The sequence below is a fragment of the Euprymna scolopes genome, chromosome 6 (genome assembly GCF_053919585.1).
Source record: "Euprymna scolopes isolate OS-2025 chromosome 6, ASM5391958v1, whole genome shotgun sequence".
Classification (NCBI taxonomy): Eukaryota; Metazoa; Mollusca; class Cephalopoda; order Sepiida; family Sepiolidae; genus Euprymna; species Euprymna scolopes.
The window spans coordinates 106,453,801-106,467,644 of record NC_136487.1 but is presented as its reverse complement, the minus strand read 5'-3'; the positions used below and the strand labels follow the sequence as shown (position 1 = coordinate 106,467,644).

At 34.2% G+C, this 13,844-nt stretch overlaps 1 protein-coding gene across 1 annotated transcript; it reads right to left on the bottom strand.

Annotated features, from left to right (window-relative positions):
* Nucleotides 1–3,484: 3,484 nt before the first annotated feature.
* On the bottom strand, nucleotides 3,485–13,266 carry LOC145278232 (uncharacterized). The gene is made up of 3 exons (XM_080130522.1): nucleotides 11,547–13,266; nucleotides 8,261–8,859; nucleotides 3,485–6,830 (listed from the first exon to the last, which is right to left on the bottom strand). Exons 1-3 carry the CDS (start codon nucleotides 11,830–11,832, stop codon nucleotides 5,769–5,771), a joined length of 1,947 nt encoding a protein of 648 aa, XP_079986648.1. The 5' UTR covers nucleotides 11,833–13,266; the 3' UTR covers nucleotides 3,485–5,768.
* Between the last annotated feature and the right edge of the window lie 578 nt (nucleotides 13,267–13,844).

The following is a 13,844-nucleotide window of genomic DNA, read 5'->3' as shown; positions in this document are numbered from 1 at the left end:
TGTAGCAATATTTTATTACATCTAATTCAGCATTTATCGTTTTTACTCATCTTCTGCCACCAAACAATCTCATCATGTGTAGCAATATTTTATTACATCTAATTCAGCATTTATCGTTTTTACTCATCTTCTGCCACCAAACAATCTCATCATGTGTAGCAATATTTTATTACATCTAATTCAGCATTTATCGTTTTTACTCATCTTCTGCCACCAAACAATCTCATCATGTGTAGCAATATTTTATTACATCTAATTCAGCATTTATCGTTTTTACTCATCTTCTGCCACCAAACAATCTCATCATGTGTAGCAATATTTTATTACATCTAATTCAGCATTTATCGTTTTTACTCATCTTCTGCCACCAAACAATCTCATCATGTGTAGCAATATTTTATTACATCTAATTCAGCATTTATCGTTTTTACTCATCTTCTGCCACCAAACAATCTCATCATGTGTAGCAATATTTTATTACATCTAATTCAGCATTTATCGTTTTTACTCATCTTCTGCCACCAAACAATCTCATCATGTGTAGCAATATTTTATTACATCTAATTCAGCATTTATCGTTTTTACTCATCTTCTGCCACCAAACAATCTCATCATGTGTAGCAATATTTTATTACATCTAATTCAGCATTTATCGTTTTTACTCATCTTCTGCCACCAAACAATCTCATCATGTGTAGCAATATTTTATTACATCTAATTCAGCATTTATCGTTTTTACTCATCTTCTGCCACCAAACAATCTCATCATGTGTAGCAATATTTTATTACATCTAATTCAGCATTTATCGTTTTTACTCATCTTCTGCCACCAAACAATCTCATCATGTGTAGCAATATTTTATTACATCTAATTCAGCATTTATCGTTTTTACTCATCTTCTGCCACCAAACAATCTCATCATGTGTAGCAATATTTTATTACATCTAATTCAGCATTTATCGTTTTTACTCATCTTCTGCCACCAAACCATCTCATCATGTGTAGCAATATTTTATTACATCTAATTCAGCATTTATCGTTTTTACTCATCTTCTGCCACCAAACCATCTCATCATGTGTAGCAATATTTTATTACATCTAATTCAACGTTTATCGTTTTTACTCATCTTCTGCCACCAAACAATCTCATCATGTGTAGCAATATTTTATTACATCTAATTCAACATTTATCGTTTTTACTCATCTTCTGCCACCAAACCATCTCATCATGTGTAGCAATATTTTATTACATCTAATTCAGCATTTATCGTTTTTACTCATCTTCTGCCACCAAACAATCTCATCATGTGTAGCAATATTTTATTACATCTAATTCAGCATTTATCGTTTTTACTCATCTTCTGCCACCAAACAATCTCATCATGTGTAGCAATATTTTATTACACCTAATTCAACATTTATCGTTTTTACTCATCTTCTGCCACCAAACAATCTCATCATGTGTAGCAATATTTTATTACATCTAATTCAACATTTATCGTTTTTACTCATCTTCTGCCACCAAACAATCTCATCATGTGTAGCAATATTTTATTACATCTAATTCAGCATTTATCGTTTTTACTCATCTTCTGCCACCAAACAATCTCATCATGTGTAGCAATATTTTATTACATCTAATTCAGCATTTATCGTTTTTACTCATCTTCTGCCACCAAACAATCTCATCATGTGTAGCAATATTTTATTACATCTAATTCAGCATTTATCGTTTTTACTCATCTTCTGCCACCAAACAATCTCATCATGTGTAGCAATATTTTATTACATCTAATTCAGCATTTATCGTTTTTACTCATCTTCTGCCACCAAACAATCTCATCATGTGTAGCAATATTTTATTACATCTAATTCAGCATTTATCGTTTTTACTCATCTTCTGCCACCAAACAATCTCATCATGTGTAGCAATATTTTATTACATCTAATTCAGCATTTATCGTTTTTACTCATCTTCTGCCACCAAACAATCTCATCATGTGTAGCAATATTTTATTACACCTAATTCAACATTTATCGTTTTTACTCATCTTCTGCCACCAAACAATCTCATCATGTGTAGCAATATTTTATTACATCTAATTCAACATTTATCGTTTTTACTCATCTTCTGCCACCAAACAATCTCATCATGTGTAGCAATATTTTATTACATCTAATTCAGCATTTATCGTTTTTACTCATCTTCTGCCACCAAACAATCTCATCATGTGTAGCAATATTTTATTACACCTAATTTAGCATTTATCGTTTTTACTCATCTTCTGCCACCAAACAATCTCATCATGTGTAGCAATATTTTATTACATCTAATTCAACATTTATCGTTTTTTCTAATCTTCTGGCATCAAGCCATCCATCATGTTAGCAATATTTTATTACATCTAATTCAGCGTTTATCATTTTTTCTCATCTTCTGCCACCAAACCATCTAATCATTTTAGCAATATTTTATTACATCTAAGTCAGCATTTATCGTTTTTTCTCATCTTCTGCCACCAAACCATCTCATCATGTATAGTAATGCTATTATCATCACACTAAAACATTCTTGTTTTTCGATTTAGGATGTGCCAAATCTCTGCAACTGGGGACCGTGTTAAGATGATAGTTAAAAATACTAAAAATAGTTAAAAATAGTTAAAACTGAAGGCAAGAAAAATGTCTCATTCTAACTTTAAAAGCAACTTTATTGGTTATCTCCGTTAGTAAGCATATAGGTGAGAAACGGGTTAGTAGCTGGAAATGTTCTTCTTCTTAAATGGAAAAAGCAAGCATGGGCTGATTCTGAACACTGACGTAATTGATTGGCTCAGCAGAACAAAGAAATATTTTGATAATGTTAGATTAACGATGAAATCGAGGAGGGGGTTGATTTTTTACTGAGAGATTTGTTTGGTGATAGATCGTCACCTTACACCTGAGAGATGTAATTAGAATAATATGTAATAATAACAATATGTAATAATTACAATATGTAATAACAACAATATGTAATAAAATGAATATGTTATAATAACAATATGTAATAATTACAATATGTAATAACAACAATATATAATAATAGCAACATGTAATAATAACAATATGTAATAACAACACTGTGAAATAATAACAATAAGTAATAATTACAATATGTAATAACAACAATATGTAATAATAACAATATGTAATAACAAAAAATGTAATAACAAAAATATGTAATAATAACATTATGTAATAACAAGGATATGTAATAACAACAATATGTAATAATAAAAATATGTAATAATTACAATATGTAATAATCCTAATATGTAATTACAACAATACGTAATAACAACAATATGTAATAATAAAGATATGTAATAACAACAATATGTTATAATAACAATATATAATAATAACAATATGTAATAACAACAATATGTAATAACAAAAATATGTAATAATAAAAATATGTAAGAATAACATTATGTAATAATAAAAATATGTAATAACAACAATATGTAACAATAAAAATATGTAATAAATAGAATATGTAATAACAACAATACGTAATAACAACAATATGTAATAACAATATTATATAATAATAAAAATATGTAATAACAATAATATGTAATAACAAGAATATGTAATAATAACAATATGTAATAACAACAATATATAATAACAACAATATGTAATAATAACTATATGTAATAATAACAATATATAATAACAACAATATGTAATAAAAACAATATGTAATAATAACAATATGTAATATCAACAATACTTAACAATATAAATATGTAATAGCAACAATATATAATAACAGCAATATGTAATAATAACAATATGTGATAACAATATGTAATAACAGCAGCATGCAATAAAAACAATATGTAATAATACCAATATGTAATAATAACAATATGTAATAATAACAATATGTAATAACAACAATAGGTAATAACAACAATATGTAATAGCAACAATATGTAATAACAACAATGTGTAATAATAACAATATGTAATAACAACAATATGTAATAATAACAATATGTAATAATAAATAATAAGAACTAGCCACTGTGATGCTGATTACACAGGAACAGAAATCAGGAGATTTAAAGTTAACAAGAAGTTGTCTTGCAATAATTGCATCAAAGTTGGAAGAATTTTCTTACAGTTTCAAATCGAGTACGAACCGCCAGTGAACGGAGATTATTAGTCCATTACCAAAGGGTTATATTTTATTGAACGGTTGATTGACGTTTCTGTGAACTGTTCTTTGTGTTGAACCTACACAAACTCGGACACTCATCCATCACATTTATATGTTGACACATTGATACATTATATACACCCATTATAATGAATCGATATTATACATCTAATTTATAAAATTCACTGCTATATGTATGTCTGTATTTCTGTCTGTCTGTCTCCATATTTTCAAACTCCACATTGCAGAATGGCGCCAGAGGCATCAAATGATTGGATTTTTCATAGACCATTCTTTTATGGATTTTAGCTGGTTAAAATATTTTTTAAAATGTCAAAAAGGTTAGAATTGAAAAAAAAAATCATTATACATTTTGCATATTCATCTTTGTTTATTTTAAATCAGTTCATATGCGTGTCACGTTGGTACAGTGGTAACGTCACCTGCTTTGAATGCTACAGTTTTGCTTTCGGTTTTGGTACTAGCTGATGGCATCCAAATACTTATTTTTTTTACTTTTGAAGTCACAATTGAAGTCACAATTTTATAATAATATATGCAAAATCTGGACAAATTAAAATATCATATATTAACATATTTTATGACTGGGTCACCTGCTAAACGTTGATGGGTTTATAAATGAACAATTATATATACATTACTGTAATGACACACTGCATGTATATATCATAAATACATAATTATGACGGTATGTACCAAATATGGTAATAAAAAACACATAAAAAACGTCTATGCAGTCATTTGTAAACTAAACTTTGTTTATATATTTTGAAATAGTTTTGAATTTTTTGCATCAACAAATTTTATGACGCAACATTTATTACCGTAAAATGGGGTGACTTTGATCCATTTTAGACACAACATGCTTCATATTTTTTTAAACAAGGCACGCACAAGATTACTGCTGGTGTATAAGTATGTAGACGGGGGGGGGGGTAGGAACAGACAGAGCAAGAGACACTTTGGCAAATATTATGTGTTTGGTGGTAGTAGGCCATAATTTTTGGTGGCCAAAGTCACCCCAGCATGGGGTGGCTTTGACCCACCTATATAAAATGTGTTTAGCTTTAAGAGTCTCATGCACTGGGGTGAGTTTGGCATACAAACAAAGCAAGAAGAGTCTACACACTTATTTTAGTTGGTTTTGCACACTCCATAACTTCAAATTTTGCCAAAAAATTACAAACTTTACTGCGTCGTTTCAAATCTTTTTATTGGTTCTGCTCACCATCAACACGTGATAGATAATAAAGGAACATATTTGAATAGGAATGCAACACTGTGCTTTTGAATTGAGTGATATCTTCACATCAGAACTACGGTACCAGTATGGTACAGTATCGGTAAATACTTCAGAAATGAGAACACAAGAATAATACTGATATTAAAAAAAAAAAAACGTTTTGATTCAGTACAGTTCCATTTACCGGCTACCAGGTACTGTTGTCTACAGTTCTAATGGTACCGGTACTTTAAGAATCAACATGATACAGCACCTATGGTGCCATACTGTACGGTACTTTATCAATGGTATTAGTATATACTGGGTACCAGTAGGCTACTTGGGTAATGGTACTGGGTACTGGTACTGGTATGGTGAGCCATACACCCTTTACTAAAAATGTCAAAGATGTTCTGGCGGTCATTGGGTTTGGAAGGCTCCGACCATCTTCCTTCAGTGTCTGTGACATTGTCAGCATCGTCATCATGTCTGCTGTTCCCTGGTGTTGAAGCTGGCCTTGTAGAAATGGTTCTCCATGGGGCAATGTCAAGTTTTTTCCGCTTGTTTGGTCTTCCAATGTTGGTTCCAGGTTTGTGTCCACATCGAAGCCTCTTCAGCTCAGAGGTGAAGACTTCACTGATGGACTCAGAGAGATCGGATGGAATATGTTGAAGGCGTTGAAGAACTTTGTCCGCATCAAGCGGAAAAATCCCACATTTCTTGAAGCCTGCCACAAGAAGATCTTTTTGATTTGTCAGTTCTTTTTCCATGAGTCTCTTCAAGAGTTTGGGGAACAAGTCTTTTGAGATGGTGCTTTGGGACTTTGTGGCATTCTTCTTGAAGTCAGAGAGAAGTCGTCTCCATGCCGCCTTCATTGGTGCGAAGAAGGAAACGTTGAGGGGTTGACACAAGTGTGTTGCATTTGGTGGAAGGCATATGAAATAAATGTTATTCTCTTCACATTGCTTCAGGATGTCTTCACGGAAGTGCGATGACAAGTTATCACCAATGAGGGCCTTTTTTCCTGGTAGCTGCTTGCAGTATGGAAGTGCTACCGTCTGAAACCAATCTTTGAAAGAGACGTTGTTGAACCAACCCGATTTTGAACGATTGTATCGATCCCTGGCTGGTCCACCTTCAGTCCATGTTGACCAGAGATGCTCTGGTTTGTATGCAATGTACACTGGCAGCGTTTCTCCTGTTGCTGTTCCTGCTAGCATGAGGCTCGTAGAAGTTTTTGTACTGTTGAGAATTCTTTCTTGATAACAAACACCCCTCTTGAAGATCATTCTTTTCCTGCCAGGATCATCTGTTAGGTTGGTTTCATCATAATTAATGATGTTGGCTGGTGGAATTTTTTTTTTTTTTTTTTTTTTTACATAGGCATCACCACATTATCAAGGCCCAGAGGCCACTCAAGGATAAGGGTTAAAGAGTGTACAGTAGAAATTGGACAATATAGTAATCATTAGTAATGAAAATTTGGTAAATTTAATAACTTATATGGAACGGCTCATCAAGAACTTATTTACTTTAGACTTGAACACAACCATATTGCAGTCAGCCGGAAAGCAGGAAAACGGAAGACAATTCCACAGGCGTGCAGTTCTAAGAAAGAAGCTTTGTTCATGGAATCTACATTTAGGTTTAGGCACAGATAAAGAGTGGGGGGAATTATTGATAGTGTTTACAGCTAGACGAGTGTTTCTTGTGAAAGTTTGGCAAGGGGGGACCATAGATTGAAGCTCAGTCAAACACTTTCCATGAAAATAACGATACATCAGAGACAAACTCGCAACATCTCTTCTGTGAGATAGAGGTTGCAAGGAGGAGAAAAGGACATCTCCTACGAGGCTACGAAGTCTATTTTGAACTCTATCAAGGCAGGAAAAGTCCTTTCTAGCAGCTCCTGCCCAGATGTGGCAACAGTATTCCATCCTTGGACGTACCTGGCTCTTATATAGATAGAGAATAGCATCAGCAGTGAGATATTTACCGGATCGATAGAAAGATCCCACCATTTTTCCAGCGGCCTTGGCAACAGATTTGATGTACGTGTTCCATTTAAGATCAGGAGTAATGGTCAAGCCCAGAAGCTTGTCAAAACTTGAGGCCTCCTGAAGACGAGAGCCATTCATTTCAATTGATGCCAAATGTGGATTAGAATGTTGATGATGTAAAGAGAGAAGCTTGGTTTTAGATGCATTAAAAGTAACCAGCCACTCCTTTCCCCATTGTACTATGTGCTCAAGATCAGAGGAGAGAGAATTGGAGAGAACTTGGTCGTTTACTGTCTTAGATGTGCTACCATAAATGGTAGTGTCGTCAGCATAAATGTCTACAAATGATGTAAGGATGTGGTTTGGAAGATCATTAATGTAGATCAGGAAAAGAGTTCGGCTCAGGATGGACCCCTGAGGGACACCGGCATTAATACTGTGAGCCTCTTATTTTTGCCCCTCAACTACTACTCTTATGAACCTATCAGAAAGAAATGATTTAATAATTGAGAAGACTTTTCCAGCTATACCATAGCTAGCGATCTTATGAAATAAACCTTTATGCCATACCCTATCAAAGGCTTTAGATATGTCAAGAGCAATTGCCCTAGAAAGATTGCCACCGTCGAGAGATTTGCTAATCCTATGTGATATAACTGTAAGCACATCTGCTGTAGATCTAGCAGAACGGAAACCATATTGAGTGTCACTAAGAAGGTTATTTTTGTTGAGATGGTTGATTACTTCTGTATTTAACACAGATTCTAGCAACTTACTCATGACGCACAGGAGACTTATTGGCCTGTACTGAGAGGGGGATGAGCGATCACCTGAATTCTTAAATACAGGGCATACTGATGAGATTTTCTAGGGAGATGGGAAACTCCTTCAAGACTGGTCTCTAGATTGTCAAAGTAAGTTTGGCCTGTTTCCCTGCTAACTTCTGCTCTTTTTCTTGAAATGTTCTGGCGCAGACGATTTTTGATTTTGTCTTTGTGTCTCTTCATGAAGCTGTGGCACCAGTCTTCGCCTGGAAGGTTATCCTTGAAACGTTTGGCGTTCTTGCCCTGCCTGTCCAGGTACTGTTTCACTGTCGTTCTAAGGTCAATTGTATCAAAAGGGAACCCCCAATCTGACAACACTACCAAATGCTGAGCCAAGGATTGTTTTTCATCGTGTGAAAGCACTGTCTGACCACCTGGCGTTTTGGGCAATCTATCACCAGATGAAACTCTCAAGTAGTTCTGAAAAGATGATCTCGGAATATTGTATTCTTCGCACACCTGCCTCTGACATTGGCCATTATTCAAGTCTGCAACAGCCCTCTCGAAAACCTCAGGTGGAGTGGAGTTGTAGTGTCTCCCTCCTACGACTGGCTTGTACTTTCTTGGCATCTTGCTTTCTGAAACATACAAACAAAAAAGTACAACTACATGTTCTGATACACATTTACAGTACTGGAGTATCTGAAAAACAAATAAAGATTAAAACACTTAGTATGTGTGTCCCCCCAAAAAGATTAAATGTTGCCAAACTGGTGGCCAAAGCCACCCCACACATGTCGCTACATAGTAGGGTGACTTTGGCCACTTCTCCCTTCCATGGACAGTGTGAACTATCATATTAAATAGCTTATTTTCATGGTGTTTAACATTTTTAAGGCTTAATGTAATGAGATTTCAACACAAATACACCAAATAAGGTCTTGTATTTACAAAAGTTTGAAGAAGCCAATTTCACAGAATGCTTCTTTGCAGCTAGGCAGCCATTTTGTTTTTAAGGCAGCTCTGCAGTAAATATTAACTCCTGCATCCAAATGTGTCTGTAAAATCATGAAACCATATAAAACATGTAAATTGTGTTTAAAAATGCAGAGGGCTTATAGTATTTGTGCATTTTGTTTTTAATCTTTTTTTTTGTTTGGATTAAAGTCACCCCGGGTGGCTATAGTCACTCCCATCTTACAAAATTTAATCAGGTTTTAATTAAATTTTCGATATGAAAATGAACTGTTCCCCCCAAGATTCACCTCACCCTGATTTAATATTGTAGATGTTTGTTTACTATCTTTCCTTAGTTTTTAAGAAAAATTTATATAATGAGAATGTTTGGAGAATGCAATGTCAGAATCATTGAATTCGAATAATAAGTAAAAATAGCTCATTATAATTTAAATACAATTTTTTCATGGCAGAAACCTGACGTTATTTAAAGAACGATATTTAGTATCAAGCAGAGCTGCCATATTGTCCACCATTCTTCCAGAAGAACTCTTTAGTCTTTTTAGGATCTATAAAAGGCGGTAACTCTTGCTTTCTTTATTAGAGTTATTTGCCCCTTAGAGTTATTTTCCCTTTGAAATATGATGCTTGTAGAATGTTTGATACGGGTCTATTTGTAGAGTTGAAGTTGATTTACCTCTTCGTTGTGTCATTCGGGTTGGATCTTTCTTCTCAGACTTGCTTTGTTTATTGCATGTTTCTTGAACATTTTGAGGTAAATCAAATGTGTCTAGTAAAATATTTAATGGAATGATTGTGTTATTTGATTGTCTCTTTGGAAGATATGAATGACGAAATTAATTTGCAAGTCTAACCCAAATGGATGATTGTACACCCACATCATAAATTACATCATAAATTACATTATCAGGACGACATACTATGTGACCTGATGTTCATTTTTCTTTACTATTGTGGTAGTCTTTTGCCAATACACGTTGTCCTGGTAGGAATTTACATGACCTTGGGGTAGCTCTGTAACCACTTAGAAATATTTCTATGATCTTTCAAGTAGTTTCTTCCCCTTTTAACTTCAAGAGTTCTCTTTTAAATATGTCGAAAAAAGGATTCAGCTTGGCCATTTGATTGTGGGTGGAAAAGTGAAGATCTGAGATGCTGAATACTGTTTTTTTTACAGAAGTCAGAAAATTCTGCTAAGGTAAATGCAGTACTATTAAGATTTCAGGAATGCCCAATCTGCTGAAAAGTTTCTTCACAGTTTCATTTAATGTAGATAAAGCTGTGTATGGTAAAGGGACGCTTTTCTCTTGAGACTGGCTTTGCATCTGCCTTCAGTTTTAAAATTGCTTTAACTTTAGAACAACTTTCCTTCTTGAAAAAACATTGTTGAACTTTGCTTTAAGTATGTTCTTAAAATGTTTCAGCAACTGCTACAGCATTACTATTAAAAGAATTGAAAATCGAGTTTAGTGTATTTATTTGCTTCCCCACGAAAGCAAATTAGGCACAAGGCCGTTTTTAATGTGGGATAAAAACCAGCTCTCCTAAAAGTAGGCAAAAAGGGGGCACTCGGGTTACCAAAAATAATAATTGTCCCAGTATAGAGGGTTTCCCATCCATTGACTGGGACAAATTATCTGCAGAACAGATACTACACTTTGATCCCGGCCCGAAGGCCAAGAACAACAGAAAAAAGGCAAGGTATTTATTTGCTCCCCCACCGAGCAAATTAGGCACAAGGCCGATTTTTTATGTGAGGAGTGAAGGGGAAATGGGGACCAACTCCCCGGGGAGTAGGGGAGCTGGATAGTAACAATTGGTATGAAGGGTTGCCCCTACATTACCAAGGTCTTATATGTGGACTTGCCCCCACATATGGTCTTTGCTTGCAGTATCTGCCGGAAGAGGTACTACACTTTGATCCTGGCCCGAAGGCCAAGAACAACAGGGTATTTATTTGCTTCCCCACTGAGCAAATTAGGCACAAGGTCGTTTTTAATGTGGAGAGTGAAGGGGAAATGGGGACCAGCTCCCCAGGGAGTAGGGGAGCTGGATATTGACAATTGGTATGAAGGGTTTCCCCTACATTGACCAAGGTCTTATATGTGGGGTCGCCCCCACATATGGTCCTTGCTTGCAGCATCTGCCGGAACAGATACTACACCTCGATCCCGGTCCGAAGGCCAAGAACAACAGAAAAAAGGCAAGCCTCTTTCGAGTTTAGAAGAACATTGAAAAGATCAAGTTCTTCAATAAAATCCAAACCAAGAAGATTCAGAATTGATTCATCAGCAACATAGTACAAACCTGAATTTTTTTTTCTTTTAAAAGAGACCACTTAACTCACCAGTTAGTTGTATCTTGTTTCCCGATGCACCACAAACAACATGAGCTGCCTTCTTAAGAGTTGGTTTTCCCAACAACTCCCATGTTGGACGTGAAACTAAAGTGATATCCGAAGCAGTATCGAACTGAAAGTTCACTGGTTTGTTGTTTATCTCATGAACAAGTATATATTTTTTCTGAGCTACAAAATTTACGTTGGAAGTGACAAAAATTGAATTCGATGTGGCCTCCTGGAAACATCCTGGCATCTTTCTGTGGTTTTTGCCTCTTGGCTGTGCAGTATTCATCTTGGAAGTGTTGCGGTTATTTTTACCACAAAATCCGTCCTTGTGGCCACAACGCGAACAATGTTGACATGCGTCTCTCTCCACATGACCAACAAAGTGTTGGAGGTTTCTTTACATTTCCAGTTGGGGATTTTTCTACCGATTTGATGTTGTTTGAAAGCGACGGGCTTTGTTGTTGCGCTATTGTTGTCTTATTTTAGATTTATTAGTCTTGACATCCATTAATCAAAATATGTACGGTCATTTCTTTGTCTTTTTGAACCATAGACAGAAGCCATGTGCGTATTTCTGCATCTTCTGTATATTGTAATCGTGCGATGAAAATGAATCGATCCTCTGTCAGTGATTTCAGCCGAAAATTTTTCCATCATAAATTAACAATTCCAGCATATTTGACAAAATTATCTGTAGTATTTTTCTTTCATTTCAAACAATTGTACGGCATGAGATGTAAGATGCAGACTCACCAAAAATGTCCGGTAACTCTGTTGTCATTTCATCAAATGTGAAATCTCCTGTTTTTTTTTTTGAATATCTTTCATGTTCTGCTGTGCCAGCTTGTGAAGAAGTAGTAAACATACTCTGCAATGGAGAGTCTCTCCATGCGTTGTCCAACTCGTATTGAAAGGTATCATTCCACCGTCCATATCAAGCAGTAAAAGTATGCTTTGACTCCGGATTGAATGAAAAATCCGTTATTGCGCTTGCTATGGTGTCCAGAGAAAATGATTTTGGTGTTTCCATTAATTGTTTGTGAAATTGTGCCGTCAAAGTTTCAATTAGATTATTTTGATCTTTTAAAAATTCTTCTTGCTGGTTTTGCAAAATTGGGTTTGTATTACTGTACACAGATTCGAAAAAGTTGGAAAATTCAAAATGGCAGCCGACTCTCTCTCGGAGAGGGTACGTTTGGGAAAAGGTATTATAAATAATAAACTAGACAAAATACTGTTAGAAATTCGCTCAATATATGTTACCGTGACATAAGTTGACATGTATTCGGTTGTTTTCTAACAGTATTTTGTCTAGTTTATTATTTATAATGCCCTTTCCCAAACGTACCCTCACCGAGAGAGAGTCGGCTGCCATTTTGAATTTTCCAATACATCGGTAAACACTGCATGTTTTTCGAGCTGAATAAACATGTTACACTGAATAAAAACACAAAAAATATATCCAGTTAGGTAGAAAAGTAACTTATTTTGCCTTCGATAACATTTATTTGTTCTATATTTGTTTTTTGACAACTTTTTCGAATCTATGTGTACAGTAATACAAACCCGCAAAATTTCTTTCCCCCAACAAATTTGGATCCATAACGTAAATAATTCCAATTTTTTTTCTGTTTGTGCACAATTTTTCCCCCCCATTCGTTCTAAAAAAATTTTTGTTTTTTCATGTGCTCACAAAAAAAATTATTGTAGAAAAAGTTTTTTTGTGTATTAACAAAATAAATTGTTGTGGAAAAAGTATCTTTATTTTTTCGCGTGTTCACACACACACACACACACACACACACACACACACACACACACACACACACACACATACACACACACATATTGTGCAAAAGATTTCTTTTTTTCCGTTTCTGCAGAAAAGAATTCTAAATTATTTGTCGTTTATTTTAATTCTAAAACTAACTTTTTCATTTAAATTTGTTATTTCTTTAAATTTTTAATGATATTCATCGTTTGTTTTACTTTGTTTTAAATTTATTTAGTTAATTATTGTTTGTTTGTTTCCGAAATTCATAATTTAGTTTTTACAGTATTTGATTGCATTCTGATTTAAAACATATATAACTTTACATAGATAATAACCAAAACATATTTTCTACACTAACAAATACTGTTTTGACGAAAAGAAAAATTATAAACGGCATGATTTAAATTTGCATGTTTTTTTAATAACTTGTGTAAAGAAAATTGTTTTCAGATTATTCACAAGCAAAATTATAAACAAATTTTAGTTTTTAAAATTCATGAAACAACGTGATGTTTATTTACTTT